At 39.3% G+C, this 22,248-nt stretch overlaps 1 protein-coding gene across 1 annotated transcript; it reads right to left on the bottom strand.

Annotated features, from left to right (window-relative positions):
• Positions 1-674: 674 nt before the first annotated feature.
• On the bottom strand, positions 675-21,089 carry LOC115632759. The gene is made up of 19 exons (XM_030530008.1): positions 21,019-21,089; positions 19,644-19,684; positions 19,256-19,525; positions 18,939-19,066; positions 18,439-18,543; positions 14,756-14,944; positions 14,563-14,693; positions 14,380-14,490; positions 13,734-13,828; positions 12,486-12,582; positions 12,331-12,423; positions 12,121-12,276; positions 10,099-12,055; positions 6,289-6,393; positions 6,034-6,215; positions 5,802-5,978; positions 5,405-5,727; positions 1,076-2,317; positions 675-1,006 (listed from the first exon to the last, which is right to left on the bottom strand). The coding sequence occupies exons 1-19, from the start codon at positions 21,072-21,074 to the stop codon at positions 675-677; spliced, it is 5,790 nt and encodes a 1,929-aa protein (XP_030385868.1). The 5' UTR covers positions 21,075-21,089.
• Positions 21,090-22,248: the final 1,159 nt, after the last annotated feature.

Consider the following 22,248-nt stretch of genomic DNA (forward strand, 5'->3'; position numbering starts at 1 on the left):
TTTTGATTTCTTAAAACAGGTTGGCCAAATTTTGAAATTAGTATTTTAAAATAGCCTAATTTTCCTAATATTTATCATAATAAATAAGAAGACTAAAATAATTAATAATAATTAAACAATAAATGAATAGCTAGATCATGATTAGGCTTTATACCTAAATGTACCTTATAGAATTTTTTTTCTTTTAAATAGATATCTTGAGAGAAATGCTTTAAACATTCCCTCTCTTTTTTTTGTTGCACTAAATTCAAATGTTTTGGAAAGCTTTCTATTTGGTGCAGGTCTCGACTAAAGCTTTTTTCCTGCTCGTCGGCTATTATACTGTTATACACTTTAGCAGAACTCGAACCGTAGCTGTGAGAAATGAACAAAACAAGTTCTTTCAGCTAGTTCCGAAATTCCGAATTCCAATTCCAACCAATACTTCACCATTGTCCATCCTTTAGTTTAAAAGCATATTAAGTAAGTGCATAATAGATTTTATTTTTATATCATAAGGAAGTTAGCTAGCTTGTTAATTTTGTTGTCTCCAAATGTAAAGATACAGAGAGTTTTAGCTAAAATGCAAGTTTAAGCAAAATTGCAAATATTGTAGACATTACAAAAAGTGTGTTTTGTATTTAAAGAAGAAGAAGACACGATTAATTTTTGAAGGCACTCAACGGTTTCCAAAATTATTTCTTGTGTTCCTTTCTGTCATCCTCCAGGTCGATTTTGATGACATTGACGACCGGACCCGAAGATTCGGCACGTTCAGGCAATCCATTATGGGTTGACGCTTCCGGCTCGACAATGCACTCTTCACTGCCGGTGGTGCTGATGGTAATTGTGGGAATGTTATCGGACCACACCGAGCTCTGGGAGTCTTGGCGCATTGCCCGTCGCCGCTGCGAAGCACTGCGCTTGGGAAAATTGATGGGACCCGGCAAATCCAGTTCCTCTAAGGCACAATCATCCATAGTAGCCAGCGTGGGTTTGCTGGCAGATGGGGCTGGGATGGGTGCGGCTGGTGCCACAGGAATTGTGGGTGGAGTGGGAACAGCAGTGGGTGGCGTCGGCGGTTTTATGATTGGACGCGTTGAGCGCTTTGCTGTCGCTCCTGAAGACGCACTACTTCCAAAGTGCAGCGGCAGGCTGGGCGTGGGCGACTCTGGCTCTGGCGTGGGTGGCATTTCTAGAGCCGTGGCGCTCCCCTGGCTGGACAATGCTGAAGGTGGTGGTGGCGGGGTATAGGCCAGATATGTGGGTGTTGTCGGCCCCGGCGACTCATCCGAGCCCTGTTCAACGTCATCCTTCTTGATGTTGACGGCCTCCCGCACCAGCGCCAGCAGTGAACCGATTTTCCTACGTCCCTGCCGGGAGAGTGCCGCCAACTTTTCGCCGTTCATTTGTCGCTGATGCTGATGCGCCAGACTGGGCGTGGGCGAGGGAAGGGACTCACTGCCCGTGGTCTCAGTGATCAAGTGATCCGGACTGGTTTCTGTGGGCACATCCGCCCCCTCAGATGCTTTGCTCTTGCCCACGCTTTTGTCGTCGAATTTGAAAACCTCTGCCTCTGGCTTGGTATGCATGTGCTTCGATCGGTGACGTCGAAACTTGAACTTGCCAATGCCAATTGTATCTGGAGAGCTGGGCTTGGTTTGCTGCGGCTGAGGCGATTTGGGGGCTTCATCATCGTTCTGTGGCGCTTTTTTCTCGTCCACTATGTGGAACTCGCTCTTGGGCAAGATTTTCAAAACAGTGTCTTTTGGCTGCTCCTTTTTCTCCTCCTCTTTGGGTGTCTGCGGTGCCTCTGGCGTTGTGGGCTTGGAATCACCCTCTTCGCGTTTGCGGCGCATCAAACTTGCCCGACGTTCGCTAACAATACGAGAATTTGTCTCCGGGTCGTGGTCGTTGTTCTCCTGTTTCGGAACTGCCGCCTCATAACTTGGCGGTCGTTTGTCCTTCTTCTCCTTTGTACTTTGTCGATTGTGTCGCTCCACCTTGAAGCGACTCTTTGGATGCGGCTCCTTCATGGTAAAGTTACCGGCTGTGTCCGGACTCGTGGCGTCCGCCGAGTTTGGTGCTGCATTGGAAGCGTTACGTGCTCGCTCCTGCTTGGCAATCTGCACAATGTCCACAAGCGAGGGTTTGCGAGTGCGTCGGATTTGCTGGAGTCGGGACAAACCGAAACGTTTGTCCTTGGCCTCCTCGTCATGCGGTAACGAGTCCTGGTGCTCAGTGTCCGTGTCATCGTCGTCACGTCGCACAAATGAGTCTTCATCAGATGTGGCGGAACTCTTACGCAAGGCCTTCTTCATGATACGTGAGATGAGCTCTGCGGAGGAGAATAATAATTCCAACATTAATAGGCATGTCCTAAAATATCAAAAGGTTTCTGTACGCACTGGTCTCAAATATACTTATATTCTGGGTCATCCCTCTTTAACATTAAATGGAAATAGAAGGCGAAGGGGGAATTATTTTAACCTCTAATTATTTATAGAATCTGATTCTTAAACTTCACTTGGTTGGATTGGCAAAATTCGAACCAAACGCAATAAATGAAGAGATGAAAAAATTATATAACTGATTTTTAAAGATTGGTCATCAACGATAGAGAAAGCTCTCTAGCTCGATATTATAACATTTTTGTTAAAAACTTTAAATAACTCGATGAGTCCGGAATTTGCGATTTTCCATAGCTCCCGTAATCCTTGGTCATTCAATAAATTTTATTTAAAAAAAAAATGATCAACCAACAATTTCATGTGAGACACTTTGCATGAAACGAAATATGTATGGCAGACGCGTGAGCGAATTTACAGTTATGATTTTTGATTCCTTGCCTTCCCCTTTACATTCGTAAGGGAGCATTCTGCTTGCAGCTGCAATGCAAGGCTTAGTTTTTCTCGACCTGTTGAACGCGTCGCGTCGTTTTTATTTGGAGTTGCCGAAAACTCTGAGAAAGTGTTTAATTAATAGTTTAAATATTATAAAAAGTATGTAAAAGCATATGTACATTTAATCAATTTGTTGATTTATATAAACATGTTGAAAAATAATAAACGATCAACGAAACATTTCATGTGAGAGACTTTGCATGAAACGAAATACGTATGGCAGACGCGTGAGCGAATTTACAGTTATGATTTTTGATTCCTTGCCTTCCCCTTTACATTCGTAAGAGAGCATTCTGCTTGCAGCTGCAATGCAAGGCTTAGTTTTTCTCGACCTGTTGAACGCGTCGCGTCGTTTTTATTTGAAGTTGCCGAAAACTCTGAGAAAGTGTTTATTTAATTATAATAATAATAAACTCTATGAAAATATTTAATAGTTTAAATATTAGAAATATGATGTAAAATCAAATTACATATTAGGTTGTGTGTGAAGTGTTCTTAATATGTGTTTAATAATGCGAAAAAGCCGCGCGATTAATGTGCTGCATACATACATACTTATGTATGTGTGTATGTATGTATGTATGTATGTGTGTATTCGTGATTTCAAATAAATTGCGCAGTGCCTCATTTTTTTGTTTTTATTTTTTTAAGTGTTTTTAAATGTAATTTAAATAATTAAAGGTGTTCAATTTGAAAAAATGTTTAATTAAAGCGATCGCAATAAATCTGTGTGTAAATGTAAGTACGCAGCGATTTTTATATTAATGATTTTTTTTTTTCATGCTGTATGTATGTATGTCGCACTAACAGTGGCCTTTACATTAGCAGACTAACTGTCACCATAACATAACAGATACACAAAAAAAGAAAAAACTTGCCGAATGTGTTGTATAACAGATTGCTAACTTGCCTACATTTGTGTGTTGAGTCTGTTGTATGAAGACATACCAACAAGTTGGAGTTTGGGTGGCCAAGCGCCCCAACTTGTCGCAAAGGACCAAGAGAGCGCAGTTAGATCAATCAGAAAAGCAGAGAGCATACGAATTCTCTTAAAAAATGTAAGGCAATGAAGTAAGCACGAAACACAATTATACTTAATAAATAATTGGCAAGTCGCGACGATTCCTTTTGTGCGGTTTTTGCGCAATTACTAAAATTGCGATTAATATTAATGGTCATAAATGCAACATCTGCCAATGCTCTCTCTGTACTGTACAGATACACAACTATAGACACATATGCATATAAATGTTCGCTTTTTGGACTTTATTATACCCTGTACCCGTAGGGTAGGTTTGCGCAAAGTATGTAACATACAGAAGGAAGCATCTCCGACCCCATAAAGTATATATATTCTTGATCAGCATGACGAGAGAAATCGATCTAGACATGTCCGTCCGTCTGTCCGTCCGTCCGTCTGGATGAACGCGAGGATCTCAAAAACTATAAAAGCTAGAATAACCAAAGTTGGCATCCAGATTCTCCTAGGTCCGAGTAAGGACGAGTTTATTTTATTTTTTGGAATTTTCCCCCCCTTCCCCCGCTACAGAATTTCGTCAATAGCGTCCACATTTCAAATGCTACCTAAACCAAACTGTGCACACATAATTTATATATAATTGTCTACTGTTGTTCAGGGGGCGGGGCAAACCCCACAAGGTGTATATATTCTTGATCAGCATGACAAGACGAGTCGATCTACATATGTATGTCTGTCTGTCTGTCTGTCTGTCTGTCTGTCCATTTATCCATCCGTATGAGCACCTGAATCTCAGAGACTGTAAAAGCTAGACACCAAATTTTCCATGAAGACGTCTTATGTGTGTACGCTGTTTGCTTTATTTTTATTTTATTTTTTTGTTCTCCCCCCACTGCTCCGATAATTTTTCTATTTCTATTTCTTGGAATTTTTAGAAATTGATTGAAATTCGGAAAGTTTTTCTTGTTAGTGATTACAGAGTATTTTAAAGTCGTCACACCCGACTTTAGCTTCTCCACTTGTTTGTAGGTAACGAAGAACAATATTTTGTTGTGGAAATCCAATTATCTAGCAGCTATTGTCATTTATCTAGCGGTATTTTAATCGTGTAGGGAAACTCTTCAAAAATGAAGTCGATAATACGATTGGACAGAATAAGTACTATATTATTCATATTGTATGCATACAGCAACCATTTCATTAGAAAGGTTTGCAAAAATAGTGCTGAGATTTTTCTTATTTGAATTGAATTTTTCGATTTTTTGGGCTGCGAAAGGAGAAAGGCGCCTGCTAGTGAATTTATAAAAAATATCTATGCTCAAAACCGCTTACTGGAGCAATCTGACTGGCTCTTTCCTTTGGGTGCTCTACATAAATTATAGTACACGCAGGCCGGCGACCATACCTGTGCCAGAGCATCGTTGCGAGTGGCAGGATTTTTTCTGAGGTGCTTACGGTTTTTAAAATGGTTAAGAAATTGTCCGATATATATACGTATGAAAAAGGCGATAGAGTATAAGGCTAGCTGGGAAGGGGAACTCACCTTTGCGTGCTTGATTCTTTTGCTCCTCGGCATCAAAATCTGGCTGCTGTGTGGGCGTGACAGGCGACGACGCCTCGAGGACTTTGCGCCAGCGATTTGTCAGAGTGCTGGCCGTCGGTTCCGCCTGCTTGACCTCGGGCACTTTGAATATCTTTTTGCGCTCCTCCTCGCGCTCCTTTTGCAGTTGGGTGCGCAAGTCCTGATTGGCCTCACGCAGCGCACCCGTCAGCGATATGAGATAGTAAATGATTAGTATGAGGAGGAGCAGTAGTGGTATGACGGTGCTCGAGGATGTTAGATAGTCCAGCGGTTCGTGCAATTGTCTGATTTGGCGGGGAGAAGAGGAGAGAGTAAATGAATGGGTTTCTGATATGTTTAAGCATTTTGCAGGGCTCACTTGGGTAAGGCGTTACGCGTGGTGTTGGTTATGAACTCGGCAATACGATTGTATTCCGAGAAGGGTCCACAGTGCCAGGAGGGACGTAGCCAGACTATGGCATATCCAACGGGCAGCACGCAAAGGAATAACATGGTCAGCAGCAATGACAGATAAAAGTTATTCGACTTGGAGGCTCTGCAAGCAATTCATTTTAATAATGGGTCGTAAGCCTCTTGCTTTCTGCACTCACTTGAAGACAACCTCGTGGGGCACATTGCAAGTCAAAACAATCCATGACCTGAAGTACATCATAATCATCAATTTCACCAGATTGATAAGCACCAGGCCCGGTGAAAAGAAAATGCCCATCCACACTTGACCCTGGTTATTAATCAACGTCAGTATATTCTCGGCTATCTTGAAGTCGCCATACTGCCACAAAAACAAAGCGCCACATTAGTCACCGCATTCTGTGTGACAGACAAGAAACCACCCACACACTTACCTGTGGGAATGTCTTCTCCATGTCCCAGCACCAGTTTTGATTGACATACCGCACAAAGAGCGCTCGCAGAAAGTCTATGCACAATGGCGCCAAAATGGACATGAGCTTTGGGTGTTTGCGGGAAAGTAAAGTTAAACAAAATCGTTCTTTCACAAAGGTCTATTCATGCTCATGCTCATGCACATGTTCATGTTCATGTTCAGGTTCATGTCCATGTGTTTATCTTGCCTATGTACACTCAATTTGAAATCTGGAACTTGCTTATAAGTTTACACACGTAACTTGGCCATGTGCATTGTCTTGTAGTTTATGGCTGATTTGCTGCAAACTATTCAGCAAAAAATTTAAGTACGAACATTGTTAACCACACACAATACAAGAGGGAACAATTAGGTGAACTGTGAGTTACCCTTTCCTTTCCAGCCTATTTCGACTTGGCATTATCTATGTCTGCTCAAAATTTATATAAAGAACCTATGCCAGATTTACTAGAGTATATTGTTTTCAAAAATAAAGGGGTGCAATTACCTATTTTTGTCCAATTAATTTATAAATAGTTAATTCAAAATAATAATAATAACATATTTTCGTCAATTTATTTTCTTAGTCTCTTAATTTCTAAAGCATGTGCGATATCTACTATGTTTATACGCAGCTAACAAATCTAAGTTGTATATGTAAGAAAATTATAACTGAATATTAATTGAATTCTATATGCATATAATACTAATTTAATGTTGTAAGCTAATTCTTTCGTAGACTTTCTGGGTCGCAGACTTTTGATTTGTTATACTTAGGATCTATTTTTTTAAAATTATGTAATAAATTTGAAACTACATATGTGTTGATGAAATATCTTATAAAGGCCAAATAAATTGGATTAGAGTTATAACTCCAGATGAGCGGCTTAAAAGCTGAAGCTGAAAACATTCAAACAAGCTATTTCTTTTTTAAATAGAGTTTTACGAAAGAGAATTTTTCTAACTATTTACTTCGATTTTTATCGCTCTAATTTTTTTGGATTAAATGCTGGAATTTATTCAGTCCGCTGTTTAGAAAACATAATCAGCTTTATATAATTTATTGTCCTACAAATCTGTAGTCTATAGACTAGTATATAGAATAAACACAAGCCACTATTTCAAGCTCCTTTCATGTTAAATTAACATACCTATTGTTGGCTTTGATTACAGTGTATAATCAAAATGAAAACCCATACGTTTTGTAGCTAAAGTTTACGCACGAGTTCGTGCCCACCTTACATGTAAAACTGGATTCGTCGGATCCTTTGCTTTACATTTCGGGTTGCCGGCTCCCCAAAATTTTGTTATGCACAACACATAAATGCGCTTAAGTAAGCCTCGGCACTTGTTTAATTTATTTGCTTGGCCGAATCGTTTAATAGAGATTAGAGGCGGTCGGCCAAAGAAAAAAGGCATAATAAATAAATTTGTGCCTTTTTTATTCGGATTATTTTTTATCCAAACTTTTCACACAATTGCTGATAAATGTTGAAGCAAAAATATTTGTAAAAGCGAAAAGTGTGTTGAAATGCCACTAGTTTTGGCAACCTTGAGAAGCGACCATTGTCTGCTGGCGGCCAACTTAAGAAAGCATTTGCCCCACAGAATTAAAGTGCGACTTGCCGGGAGGGAGAGAAAGGGAGAGCGAGAGAGAGAGTGTGTGAGTGTGTGCAATGAGCTGGCCAGTAAGGCAATCAATAAACAAAACTTCGGAATCGAAGCCAAAAGTTCAAAATAATGCTTATGAAAATTTAGCATTTTGTCGATATTTTTCTTTGTGTGCTCACCAAAAAGATATACGAGTATAAATTGTGCCCCAGTTGCCAAAGAGGGTGGCATCTGAGCCCGTCTTGCCTGAGCCACTAACCCAAAAATGTCTTTCCTCCCACAGCCATGTTCAAACAAGCAACCAAACAGCCAATGCTCCAGAGAGAGATTATTATGATAAAATGCTTTTTTGGGTTTTTAAGTCAAGTTGATTTTGGTCTGTTTCGGTTTTGTAGACGATTGGTGCACGGCACAAAGAAGAAGACCAAAAAGTAGACAAAAAAAAAAAAAATAAAATAAAATGATCAGAATTCAGCGTGCCTTGGATAGCGTTTTACTTATCTTTATTTTCTACTCGAGCAATGCTTCACTCAAAGCGGAAAACAAATTTTTCGTAAAATTTTCCGGATAATTTAGCTAAACGGGATTTCACGCACACAAACCCACAGAAGTGGGTGCGGGTGGGGTGTGGGTTTCTAGCCATTGGGAGCACTGGGCTGGCGTTGTCTATGCGGGAATGGCATTTGTTTAGCATATTTTCTGTCTGTTCATGTTGCTGTTGTTGGTGTTGCTGCCGTTCTTGTCTGGCTGGCTTTTCATTTTAAGTTCAATCATATTTTAAGTTAAATAGATTTTTGATATGAAGGCGCGCACGTCGGCTGCTGCTGCTAAACCCTCGAGTGGCACAAGGAATAGGAATAGCTACATTTGACTGTTGCCCCAGAGAGACGGAGAGAGAGAGGAAAACAGCAAAGGAAATTGATAGCTGTTGATGGTGATAAATTTACATTTAAACGCTGGCATTTCCGGAGCGAATGCCTTTCAAAATGTTATGTGTATCAGCTGCCAAAAGCTAACCTTTCACCTTTTACCTTCTCACACAAGTAGGCTCCCCTACTGAAGTGACAACCATGCATCATTTATTGGATATTGCTTTTATCCAAAATTTATTCATTAACCCGTATTGGGAAACCTTTTATTTTTCAAGGATTCACATAAACTAAAAAATGCCTATAAATATTTACTATTGCTGTGTCAAGTTGTTCTATCCAGTGATTCGCCAGGATCTGAAGTTTATTATACTAATCTATTGAAATCTAAGCAAATAAGACTATTGAAAATGTTAACTAAAATAAACTAGACAACGGCGTTGAGATAAAGTAGCCTTTTAGAGTACGAAGCCAGAAAAGCTCAGTCCTCAGGAAGAAGGCATAAGGTGTGTCACCTGGCTTAGAAATAAACAGATGCTTTATGGACTGTAGACTCCATACTCATGAATTAAAGAACATCTTCAGTTGATTAAAACTCGATTTGATATTTAAAACTACTTCAAGGTCTTACTTTTGATCCGAAAGAAGGAATATAGTGTGTCATCTGGCTTAGAAATAAACAGATGCTTTATGGACTGTAGACTCCATACTCATGTATTAAAGAACATCTTCTGTTGATTAAAACTCGATTTGATATTTAAAACTACTTCTTTTGATGTAACAAAATAGCCTGAGGCAATTGAGGTGGAAATCATAACACCTGCTTCAGTATTTAAATCATTGTGGTATAGACGGTTTTCATAAATATACTGACTACCTATAAAATACACCTGGGGTTACATGGACAGTCTTCGATTTTCAATGTAGAAATGCTAAGATGAAATCATATAAAGTTTTTTACTATAAAATAGGCTGAAAAGACCGGATTATAAAAAGAAAATGCTTTCTGTAGATAATGAAAATAGATGGGACTATTACGAGTTAAATAGTGTGAATTTTTTAATACAGTAGAGCTGTATTTCTTAAAAAGTATGTAATTTCGTTGCTAAGGGGTGTTAAGTTTAAGTCATTCTGCCTAATAATATAATCTTTGAACTATGGGATGCTTAACTGACGGATAGTACCAATGTGTACGAGTACAAAATGCATTAAATAATGATAACAATTCAAGCTGAAGTGATTATCTCTATAAAATATTCATGTATTGCTCTTCACATTTAATAAGCAGAACATTCAAAGTTTAAGCTTACCCCATCGAAAACGATGACCTTGGATAGCTCCTGACCAAGTGAGGTTTCCCAGCACATCGTTGTGAGATTCATTTGTATTTGCTTTAATGTTAGCTGCACCTCTTTCAAGCGCCTCTGCTGGCGCTCCAGAGGTGTTAGCATCGCTGTAGCCACATCCTTTCCGCCGCCAGTCAGAGTTGTGTCCAGGCCATTGGGGGTGGTTCCACCGCCAAACAGATCTCCAGCTCCATCTGAACACATGGTAATGACACAATTTTCAAAATTCTGATTGTGCACCTCATCAGCATCATAGTAAATGGTTCGTCCGATTTCGGCAATGTCATCGTAGCCTATGAAGTAGGGAGTGCTGGTCGGCTCAGAGTAATAGTCATCGTATTCAGGACTGTTTGTTGTGCTGCTGCTGCTGCTACTCTCCATAGTGCTGGGCTCTGTGGAGGACCCGGTGGTTTCTTCTGTGACCTCTTCTGTGGTGCTTACTGTGGTGTAGTCTTCGGTTGTCGATGTGGTGCGCCAAACTCTGAACTGGTTAAGCAAGCGATTCCACTCAGTCTCGCTGAGAATTGGCGTTAATGAAACGGGCAATTTCGTAGTCGTCGTGGTTGTGGTGGTAGTAGTGGGACGTGGTCTATAGACGGATCTGTTAGGTGACCTATAAGTAGGTGGACTATAGGGTGTTCTGTAGGTGCTAAGATTTGGCCGATAAGGTGGTCGCGTTGCCGGTCCATAAGTTGGTGGTTGATTTGTGGGCTGGCGATATGTTGGTGGTCGGTACGTTGGAGGTCTGTATGTTGGTGGCCGATATGTTTGGGGTCTATATGGTGGTGGTCTGTAGGGGTGCCTGGCGGTATCAGTGGGCGGCGGGAGTGGTGCTGGTCGGTATGTTGGCCACCTTGGGGGATTAGCTGTCGTCGCTTCGGCACCCAACTCTCTGCCTGTTTCATTCCGATGTCGTCGACTGTACTTACTGGTGCGAATCGAAAATGGTGGAGATTCATCCAAAGCTCGACGCTTACGCGACTGTGGCTCATCCACTTGTGCTAGCACCTTCGCCAAAGGATCATCTGATTCCTTTGCGGTTGTTTTGAGCTCATCTACAACTGTGGGCCCCTCACTATCAGAGTAGTCGTCATAGTTGAAGAAGCTATCGTTGCCAGGTGCTGTGGTTGTTGATCCGTCTGTATCGGACGCGGAAGCTGATGAGTAATCATCGCTCGATATATCGCTGGAGATATAGTCATAGTCCTCATCATCTTGGGTGGTGTAGAAGGACGGTTTCTCTGTGGTTGTGGTTGTCGTCCTTGCTATTTCTGTTGTGGTGGGCGTCGTTGTTGGAGGAGGTGTTGGAGTGGTTGTTGTTGTTGTGGTGGTGGTGCTTGGAATAGGAGTAGTTGTTGTAGTCGCTGTCGTAGTCGTGCTAGTTGTTGTACTCGTTGTTGTGGTCCATGGTGTGGTGGTACTTAAAGTTGTTGGTAGCGTTGTCAAAGGCGTTGTTGTGGTGGCCTCAGTGGTTGTTGTCATTGTCGTTGTGGTTGGCATCGTTGTGCTGGGCAGCATCGTGGTTGTTGTCAGATTGAGTAACATCAATGTGGTCGCTATATTCTTAGTGTTGATCAATATTCGTCGGGGTTTTGAGCATTTTATGGTTATGTTATAGCATTTCAGTCGTTGCAATGTCGATGATAGGAATGTTGCTGCGGTACTGGCGAAGAAAGTACCCTCGGCACTGCTGCCCCAGGGCGCTGTCGACGATTCATCGTCCAGGGTGCTACCACTATAGCTGGAAGTGGTGGTGGTTAGAGCGCGCAATGCCTCAATAGAGCTCAACAGATTGTGCAGCTCGGCGGTATTGGTCTCGTTCTCAAACTTCAGCCTTTGCAGCGGCTTCTCTTTGCTGTTGATCTTGTAGATGAATGAGAACATCAGCGAATACAAGTTCAACATGTTCAGTATCATGATGCTATAGAAATCATTGTGAGATTACTAAATGGATTACTCGAGCCATAAAACACATTTCTTACGCACCGCGCCAGCTGTAGTCGCAACTGTTGCCTGGGATGCCAATTTTCGAATAGGCCCAACGCCTCGAATATCATAGGCAAGAAAAATGAAAGCAACGTCATTGTCACGTTCACGGCATTTCGACTCAGCCAATTGTCGTGCTTGGCCAGGTCTTCAGAGCTGCAAAGAACAAGCTGCCTAAAGCTCAGACTATATATTATCCGTTCTACTTACTGGTTCACCAATAGCACTACAGTGGCGCCTGAGAGGCCGAGCAGACCCATAACCAAAATATTGACCAATATGCGCTGCAAAATGACGCGCCAGCTGCAAAATGGAGCGACAGGCCTTTATGCTTTACAACTTGTAATCCGCAACTTATTACTCACTTGCGATTATCCTTTTTCTTTTCGGCTTCCTCCAGCAGCGCCTCCTTGAAGCCAACCACAACAGAGGCAATGCGATTATGTGCCGTCTCCGCATGGCCTGTCGACAGGGAAATAGTAATAAACGTTTTATTTCCTTGAGCTTTTATTGGTGTGGCTAAGTACAGCCATTAATTATGTATTTTTTTGCTCGCTTCACAATTAATTGAATGCTCTTATATCCGCCTGATTTCAAGTTGTAGCTATCAATATATATTTTTAATTTCCGACTTGGCTTTCAATTATTTCTGATATATCGATTAAGTTTAGACGAGCGGAATAATACTTTTTAATATTAATTTTTATTCCCTGTACCCGAATGGTGAAAGGGTATTGAGTTTTGTGGAAATGTTTGAAACAAAAAGCAGCAGGTGTGGCAGAAAATCAGAATATATGTACAATCAGTATGACAGGAGTATGAACGAAAGGATTTGAGGAAGTCCAAGAGCTAGAATAACCAAACTTGCATTCTCTTCTCTAAGACAGAGAAAGGACAATTATTGAAATTTTTTACAGAAATCTTAAAATTTAATTTACTAAGTATTCAAGCTGTTTTAGAAATCAATTACAACTCACATTTTGATGGTCCACAAGAGTAGCATTGCCAAATTGTTTGTACTTAATACTTCAATACTGCACAGATATTACAATTTTTATCTTTGTATTAGAATTAAGTGATAAAATAAGACTAAGTAATGTAATTACTACATGAAGTATCCTCATTTAAGAAAAGCCTACAATTTCGTTCTCAAAGCTTCAAATATCTTTATCTTAATTTCTAATTATTTTTGCCTATGGCTTGTTTTGGAATGATTTGAGACTAATTTATTAATTTCTTTCGTATTTATAACTGATTAGGCCAGCCACAGAAACTCCTTTTGAAAATTGATTTCCACGGTAGCGAAAATTCACAAATTAATGAGGTTCCTAAAAACAGTATGAGAACAGATGATAGGTTCCGCCCACAATTTTTGCCACTTTCCGTTAATTACTATAAGATCATATTAATCTGATAGTCTTAACTTCATAACGATTTTGTCTTGAAATGCGATTTTTTGTATTGTTTTAAGTTTTTCTTTATTGTTATAATGAAAATAAGAATTCTCGGCATCAAAGTTATAACTTTACTGCTTTAGAAGTTTTCAATGTATTTTAATAATTCGACTTGTAAATTCGGCAAGTTAATTAAAATTAAACACATTTCTTACTCACCTATCATAAAGTCCCAGCCGGTGAATAGTTTCCAGGAAAAAACGCACTCATCGTCTTTCGATGAAAGTTTCGAATTGCGCGAGTTTTCGGCCATTCTGCGAAGACAGAAAAGTTTCAGTTGCACTTACTTAGCAGTCATTAGTTTGGGGCTAAAGCCCAATTCTTAGAACATAGCTGAGAATAGGCCAATTCATGATGCTATCTTATGCATGCGGAGCACGTGGCGGTAAAAGTCCAAAGGGCCGAATTCATTCGTGGCATCAACAAATTCGCTGCGATTGCGAAAATCAACATTTGCCACACACTTTGTTCAATTACGAAATCAACATAATGCCAACAAACCTATTAAAACGAAACGGCGGGCAGGCAACGGCCGAAGTGCCTGGAGGCATGACAAAAATGGCGTTTGGTCATTTCCGTTTCCGCCCACACTCGATGCGTGCGTGTCTGAGTGCGTGTGGCCCTTAGAACATTAATCATAAGGATAAACTTTATTCGAATATTGACTAAACTTCGACGAGGCCGTGCCTCCTGCCTAGATTTGTTTAATTTAATCAGCCCCCAGCCGCCAATTCCTTCAACTAATTAATTAGTTGCCAGCCTATATTCTCTTCTGAGCATTCGATATTTGTTGATTTATACTCACTTTCTCAGTGTGGCCACAAAGCTGTAGATATAAACGAGCACTGCTGTCAGGAAATAGGCCAAAGGCAGCTTATACCCGGAAGTGCTTATGCCGGAAGTGCTCGAGTAATAGCTGAAAGACAATAGAGTCACAATTAACACATGCCACACATACGAGTATGCCTCCCATTCTCATAAATCTCACCCATAAAACATTGGCGAGTATTTCAGGTAGCCCTCAAACTCCCAGAAGGTGAATAGATTACCAGCCACCTTATATTCCGGATCGGACATGCGCTTGCGTGGATCCGTTTCATCATGCTTCGTCGCAAAGTACTGTGGTTTGTTTCGTTTGCTTAATATATTTAATATACATCCACAATGGTTGCTTCACCTACCTCCGGTCCAATGACAAAGGCTACCAGTGGAATGGCAATCACAATGTTCACCCACATCAGCCAGCGTAAAAATGTAAAGTAGGAAGCAACACCAGAGCCGAAATGCGATTCGATTTCCTTGATGCGCAGCTCCCAGGGTATAAGCACTGTGAGGAAGCTGGCGGTCTCGCGTTTCCAGTGCCGCCAGCGCTGCACAACAATCCAAAAGTGAATGTGATTTCATGAAAAGCAAGAGTATAATATGTATGGACATCAAGTAGAAAGGAGGAATATACTTTATATCGAAGCAGCGTGTGTCTGTCTGATTTTGCCCAAAGCTGAATCAATAACCGATGATTACTCTTACACTTGTGTGATTGCTTTATATTCGCACGCCACAAGTCACAATTGTCAGATTTAAAAGATTGATAAATAATGACATTGATTTTGTAGGAATAAATTTAAAATAAAGCTGTTTCTAGGCTCTAAATATTTCAATTTCAATCTTGAAAGTTTGAAGGTCATTTAAAATCATTCCATCCAAACATTTTAGAGCCCTTTTTTGAATTTTCGACCACATTTATTTGTCAAATGGGGGCCTGGCATAGCTCAATGAGTTAGCAGGAATCCCACAATTTATGTAATCATAAAATTTAATAATTGTTCAACCCAGTAGAGATCTTAAATAAAGAATAAACAAAAGAAAGAAAGAATAAGGAAAGAAAGAAGAACAAAGTTATATATATATATATAACCATATCGTTAACAATCAAATAATTTTATTAATTAGTGAAAAGGAATTAATAACAGTGCAATTAGTTAGGGTTAATTTTTATAAGTGTAATTAGCTAGTTTTTATATTGTAAATAAAAGAGTATTTCCATTTTTGGAGAAATTAATCAAGAGTGGGTTCTTAAAAGCATTAGGTATTTTTCTCTTCTCTTCTGGCTTTGTAGTTGACTTCTATAGAGAATAAAAACATTCTACAAATTACTCTATACATGAACTATATATACATATACATACTATATTATAATCAATCAACCACTAACTAATCACACAAATAACATTAATTGATTTTATCAATCGAATCTACGCTGACAGATATTCGTATTTATGATGTCACCCAAGTTGTTAATGGATTTTAAGTACATTCTCTTCATAAGTGATGAGCTGTAATTGCCAATGATTAAAATTCGCAGACAGCAATAAAGTGATGTTGTGCAGGGGCTACAAAAATTTCAAATGTAGAACACAATATTTTGAATTTCTTCTCATGAAAATAAAAGCATTTTATTTACTGTATAAAAAACGTTAATCGATTTACCATTTATTGAACCTTAGAGTACTCTGATAAACAATTCAGGTTCTGCCTTTTGATGGAAAACTGCCTGGCATAAATTCGAGTTATAATTGATTCGAAATTTCTTTGTATCTGAGGCGATTATTAAAGGATTTTCTGAACAAACAGCAAACTTTCAATGTGGATTACAGTTTAGTACCGAATGCTGCAATTATGGCCGCACAGAAAATAAGTGACGTGGCTCCGACGATACGTGATCCTTTCTACTGCCACTTTAATTGGTTTTAATTTAATTGCCACAATGCTCTTTTTCATATTCTTGTTATTGTTTGCCCTTCGAGCAAGAGCCTGCAGATTGCAGTTTGAAATTTGCATCCTTACTGGCGCATTCGCCCAGTTCGGTAAGGATGTCGAGCACAATTTTGCGCCAACAAACTTTATGAATTATGTTGCTGTTGATTTATTTGCCGCATAGAAGGGCGACAGCCAAGCAGAGTTGCTCATAAATTGTATAAACACAAATATTATTATAGGGTAAACATTCCCACACTGTGCAGCATGCCAATGTGTGACAATCGTCCTTGCAGCCCGGCAACAACAGCAACAACGGCAACGCCATGCAATCATTTCCGGTCAGCAAAGTGTTTGCACAAAACGCTCCTAGTCATACTTACAACCAGTCGCAGACCCAGGCCGAGGCTCAGGCCCATAAGCCACGTCAGTAGTTGCTGTGCTTGGCTGCCGCCACAACTAAGCTCTAAAGCATTTGGCAATGGCATGGAAAATGGGACATCAGGCGTGTGTGAGCGAGCACCGAATAATCCGAAACGCACACATATTGCATGACATACAGTAACATTAAATTGTTTGTTGACACACCATAAAGGATAAATTATTATTAGCATATCATTTTGTGCCTGAAGAGTATATTGACACGCAGAAAGGTTTTGTGAAAGACTTATGGGGGCATAGAAGTATATTCTAGATGATCCGCAGTACGATCGAACTCGAAATGTTCGTTATGCGTGTAATTGTAAAAACATCTTGTTGTTCTGGCCATTAAATTTACTAGATATGTATATTAGAAAAACAAATGTTTCAGTTGTGTTGAATTTTCGATTTGAAATGGAGGTACAACTCTCAATATTCTCTGACTACGTATGAGAGAGTATTAGGGATCAGGGATCCACTTTTTTGTCAGTGTGAATAACTATATGTTACTTGTAGATTGGATCAAATTTTGGCTTATAAGTATTTATCAAAGCAATCTAAAGTTTATAAGTAGGAGTATATGTTGCTTAAAAGTTAATTATATTCAAAATTTGTAAAATATTCAAGTATAAAAATATATACTATTGTGAATATTAACATTAGTTTCTGATATTTTATTGAAACAGTTGTATGTTAAATGAGACTATTTATATTTTATTTAAAATATTTGGCGTATAAATATTTGCGGTTAGAATTTATGGCTTCATTGATTATCAGTTTCTTGCGCACCAACAATAAATTAATTTCTAGTTTTCCTAAATAGATGCACTACTAACTATGCATCGCACAATCTTTAGCACCTCTCTCAACGAAATAGTCTAAACACCTTTCTTTCCAACCATCTTTCAACCTTTACCAAAGACTCCCTTTTTTAAATTAAAATTATTCTTCTATACTAAATTTATTAGTTATTACCTAATTAAAACCTTCGTTTTTCTGATTTTACATAACGATATGTACGCATGGCAATTACAACTCCCCCCAAATTTGTTTATAGGATTTTTAGCTTATAAGGTCCAGTTATGACAAATCTGTAACCTTTCTAATTTGAGAGTGCCCAATGTATTTAAATACATCAGCGGAACTGTAAGAGCTAATTTGTGAGTTTTCTAATATGCTCAATATGATGATATATAGGATGATATATTAATATACTTCACACCTTTTGTGAACAGCTCCTAACTACCACAAAAATCAACATTTGTATTCAAGCTGGATTTGAAAGTTCCTCCTTCACAAAACTGCTCAGTTTAATCTTAAAAAAATATTGTATATATAATCTGTTTGTATTTGTATATAGAATATGTTAAGTATATCAAGCCTGCTTAAAAAAGTAAAAAAAAGATCGAAAGAAATAGGAAATATTAAAGCATCGCTGACGCGGTACAGGAAAATTGTTATCGTGGTTATAAAAAATGATGAAAATAGATGCGAATTGTGCACTGGAAAGTAGCTTGATCAGTGATCCTTTTATTAATCACGATACTTGTGCAGAGTAGTGTGCATATGTGAAGTAACTGCTGCAATTAGGTTGCGCTGTGCAGTTCAGTAACCGCAAAGGAAGCTTCAGTTCGGCTCAGACAGGAGCACTATGCGCTGTTGTTAGGAGGTGTTGAGAGAAATCACTTACCGCTGCCATTAAAATTTTAAACCTCGCCCACAAATCTCTCGTGCTGCGTGACATGGCAAAGCGCTCCTGCAGCGCGCCCTCGTGGCGTGCCACATACGTTTTTGCCTGTCAACACAAAATCCAAAAAACGACAAAAAAAAAATAAGCAAACGTTGTTGTCGAGGAATTTTTTTTTGTTCAGCCATCGTCGTCCGACATCATTAAAAATGCCATTGAAGAAGCGTCACAGCATGGCGGGGGGTGAGAAATAAGAGCGAGGGGGAGGGTGAAAGAGAAAGCAGCATTAAATGAAATCGAAAAGTTTGTGCTGGCAATTTAATGGCCGATGGGCGCTTGTCGTAACATTTTCAATGACTTGTCAAGAGCTACAATAAAAACAGCAACAAAAACAGAAACAGCAACTAATCTTCTTGTTGCTGAAGCGTGAAAATGCCAAGACAATTGAGCCCAGAGCCACAACCACCCCCCACCACCCCTATTGCCACCCAAAGCTTGCTCACCTGCCGCACCAACTTCAGTTTCTTCCGCATGGGCCATGGCTGTAGCTTAACCGACTGTATAACCTCTTTGTGTAGGCGTATATTTTCAAAAATTTGCTCTTGCGTGGACTCCTGATTGGTGCCCTCCTCTGTGGAATATTAAAGACAAATATTACACATGCGCCAAGTTAACCACGTTGGCCACATTGCGCAAATGACGCACGTAGCATGAAAAGAAAATTACAACTAAAGACGTTGATTAGGCACTCGAGACACTCGTGGAGGCCATGCTGGCCTTTTAGTTAGGACAAATCTTTTAACAGTTTTTATAGCCTTGCCTGAACTTGTCGTATAGACACTCGAGCGCCTCCGCTCCACACTATCCAGAACGTGATCCATGGGACTCGATGCACGACGTGAATTGCGACTGCCACGTTTACCACGATGTCCGCGCACACTGGCACGTCTTTGCATTATTGCCGATACGGAAATCGAGTAATCTTCCTCATCGTCCACGTCCTCATCCTTTTCATTTGGCGACTGTGCGCTCTGAAACTGGCTATAGGGGTTGCTCTCGGCGTCGCTACTTTGGTTCTGCGATTGAAAATCTGTGCAGGAGTAGTAGTTGTAGTAGTGGGTGTTAAACAGCAGGCTGTCAAGGATAAGGGAGTGTGTTGTTGTTGTGTGTGCATATGTGAGGAGAAGTGTGCTTTGTGAAAAGCGTACCGTTTAGGTCGTAGGACCTGCTATCCTCTTGAGATGCGGTTCTAGAGTTGGATGAGAAAGATGTTTGGTTTATAACTTACATGAGTATAACGAATTAATATTGTTATAAATGCTTATCATTAACAATAATTGTGTATAAGAGAAATATTTGTATTTAATGGCAGCACGATTCAGTTTAGTTATTATGTTCAAGCTACCCGTAAGTGTAATTTATTTTGCACAAAAGGCTTTATGAGCTAATTGTGCTAGTATTGTATTGCATGCCTTTGTTTTTGTTTGTATGTGACTAGGACTGCGACTTGCGTCGCCTTTGTCTAAAGGACGTAGTATGCCAGTTACTTTTAAATGTAGTAACTTGTAGTTTGTTAATTATTTTTCATTATTAATTTACAATTGTTTAGTACCAGTCCGTTGATTGAAGAATTAAATTATGGCTGGCTTTTTAATATACATACGTTTCTGTCAAAAATACGTTGTCAAAAAATAATACTTTTAGAAAGAATATCTAATCTTTTTTCTTTTTTTTTTTTTTAATATACATACGTTTTTGTCAAAAATACTTGTGAGAAAATAATACTTTTAGAAAGAATGTCTAATCTTTGTCTTTTGCTGTATTTACAGAGTTAATTTTTACAAAAATGCCCCATAAAGCTAAGTATGTTGCTTTATTCTTGTAGGAGTATAAGAATTGTATTTTATTTTATTTTAGTCAACGATGACTTTCCTCTTGATGATAAACTATTAGGATACAAATTAATTTGGTAATACTTCAATTTTTCGAAATGGCCAAATGATATCCCAATATTTTTTCATCTCATTATGTTGTTCATTGAGACATTGTGGTTTGCTAGAAGCAGATTTAAATTTTGTTATGAACATCTGGTCCCATTAGATTCCTACTCATAATTTGGTAGCCCGTTTAAATAGCTCTTAAGTACATGCTGTTGCTTCAATTAAAACTTAAGCCTATCTGCAAAAACATTTATTTCTATAGAAATATACAGCACTACGCAAAAAGCAAATGCTCATTCATTTGATGAAAATCTTCCCGACTATTGGATTAATTTTGGTTCGACTATTTGAATATTTCTAGATACTAGATAGATAGATGTACTCCGGTGCAAAAAACAGGGGATTCTTTAAAAACTCAATTGTAAATCTCTAATCACAACTTGAAGAATTCTGTTTTTAAAATACATTTCATCAGTGGTGTAATATAAATAAATAAATAAATATTTAATGCATTATTGATATTAAACAAGTATTTTGTTTGAAGAATGCAAAAATTAAAAGGCGCACAAAGTACAACAATTTTAATTAGAATAAGCTATACTTTAATAATTTGTCTTTGCTACTCGGCATGTTTTGCACTTACCTTCTGCCTTTTAGTCCTCTATAGTGTTCCCGTTTCACATCGGCAGGACTCTGCATTTGTTTTCCACATTTATGTTGCACATCGAAGTCGCATGGTGGGGCCCAGGTCACGGATAATTGATGTGGCGAGGTTACGCCCGAGTTGTTCTGCGAGTTGTTATCTGTTGTTAGTATTTATTTAATTGTATTTACGCTAATGCCCCTCTTAATAGTGCACTGGCAATTATTTTGCTTATCAGATTTAGGGCACGCACATCATTTATTTGCAGTTCAATAACACATGGGTTTATTTTAGACTAATTATTATTATATTATTATTTAAATGAATATTATGTAAATCACTAAATTATTGCACTATGTTAGTTTTTGAATTGCTTATTAAAGGAGTATCGATGTGGTCGTTAAATTAATCCTCCTCGAATATTCTAAATCCGAAATATTCGTGCGTCCAGTCTAGGCACCGATTTCAGTGCCGTAACGCGTAGGAGCAGCTTTATGCACAGACTGAACGGCTTGCGAACTAGACCAGGCGAACAAAGCGAGCACAGGACATCAAAAGGACAGCGCGACGTTTCAATTTTTATACACACACAAATATATATATGTATGTATATAATATTTACATGTATAGAGAAGAAGAGCGAGCGAGCGCGCAAAGTTAAATTTTTTCTAATAATGAATGAATATGAATGAAGCAAACTAGAGGAGAGATTGTGGCTAGGTTGGGGGCTGGGCCGACAAACCAGTAGCGACTGGCTTAGGCTAACCTCCTTCTAGCCAACTTATCAAAGCCAAAACGTGCCCAAAACCAACACATACACACATCATACATACATATGAACAAATACCAATGAACAGAAATGTAGTAAAAGAGTTTACACACAGACACATGCGGCGGCATTGAGGTAGGAAAAGAGCAAAGGAATCAGTGTGTGCGGAGGGGGGAAGAGGGGGGATTGGCCCACTCTGCCACATTCTCGCCCTGTTGGAACGAAGACGAATGAGCGTAAAAATCGCCAGAGGCATGTGATAACAACAAACAGCCAAGCAGCTCGCCACTGTCCAGGAAAAACCTGCACGCCAGCATGGACTTCGAATGTCCATTTAGATTTTGTTGTGTTCTGCCATACACTATGCGTGTACAAGTGTGTGTGTGTGTGTGTGTGGAATTGAGTCACGTTGTATTCTTGGCTTGCCTGCCAGCCTGCCTCGTGGCATGTAAATGAAAATC

The sequence above is a fragment of the Scaptodrosophila lebanonensis genome, unplaced genomic scaffold (genome assembly GCF_003285725.1).
Source record: "Scaptodrosophila lebanonensis strain 11010-0011.00,11010-0021.00 unplaced genomic scaffold, SlebRS2 tig00001415-arrow-pilon, whole genome shotgun sequence".
Classification (NCBI taxonomy): Eukaryota; Metazoa; Arthropoda; class Insecta; order Diptera; family Drosophilidae; genus Scaptodrosophila; species Scaptodrosophila lebanonensis.

Excerpts from the sequence above, each read along its gene's own strand:
- LOC115632759 (XM_030530008.1), bottom strand. The coding sequence starts at position 21,074 with ATGCAGAGTCCTGCCGATGTGAAACGGGAACACTATAGAGGACTAAAA. Across the intron at positions 13,829-14,379 it reads TTTGTGGCCACACTGAGAAA|AATGGCCGAAAACTCGCGCA; the intron begins GTGAGTATAAAT and ends CTGTCTTCGCAG. Across the intron at positions 5,979-6,033 it reads CCCCACGAGGTTGTCTTCAA|AGCCTCCAAGTCGAATAACT; the intron begins GTGAGTGCAGAA and ends AATTGCTTGCAG.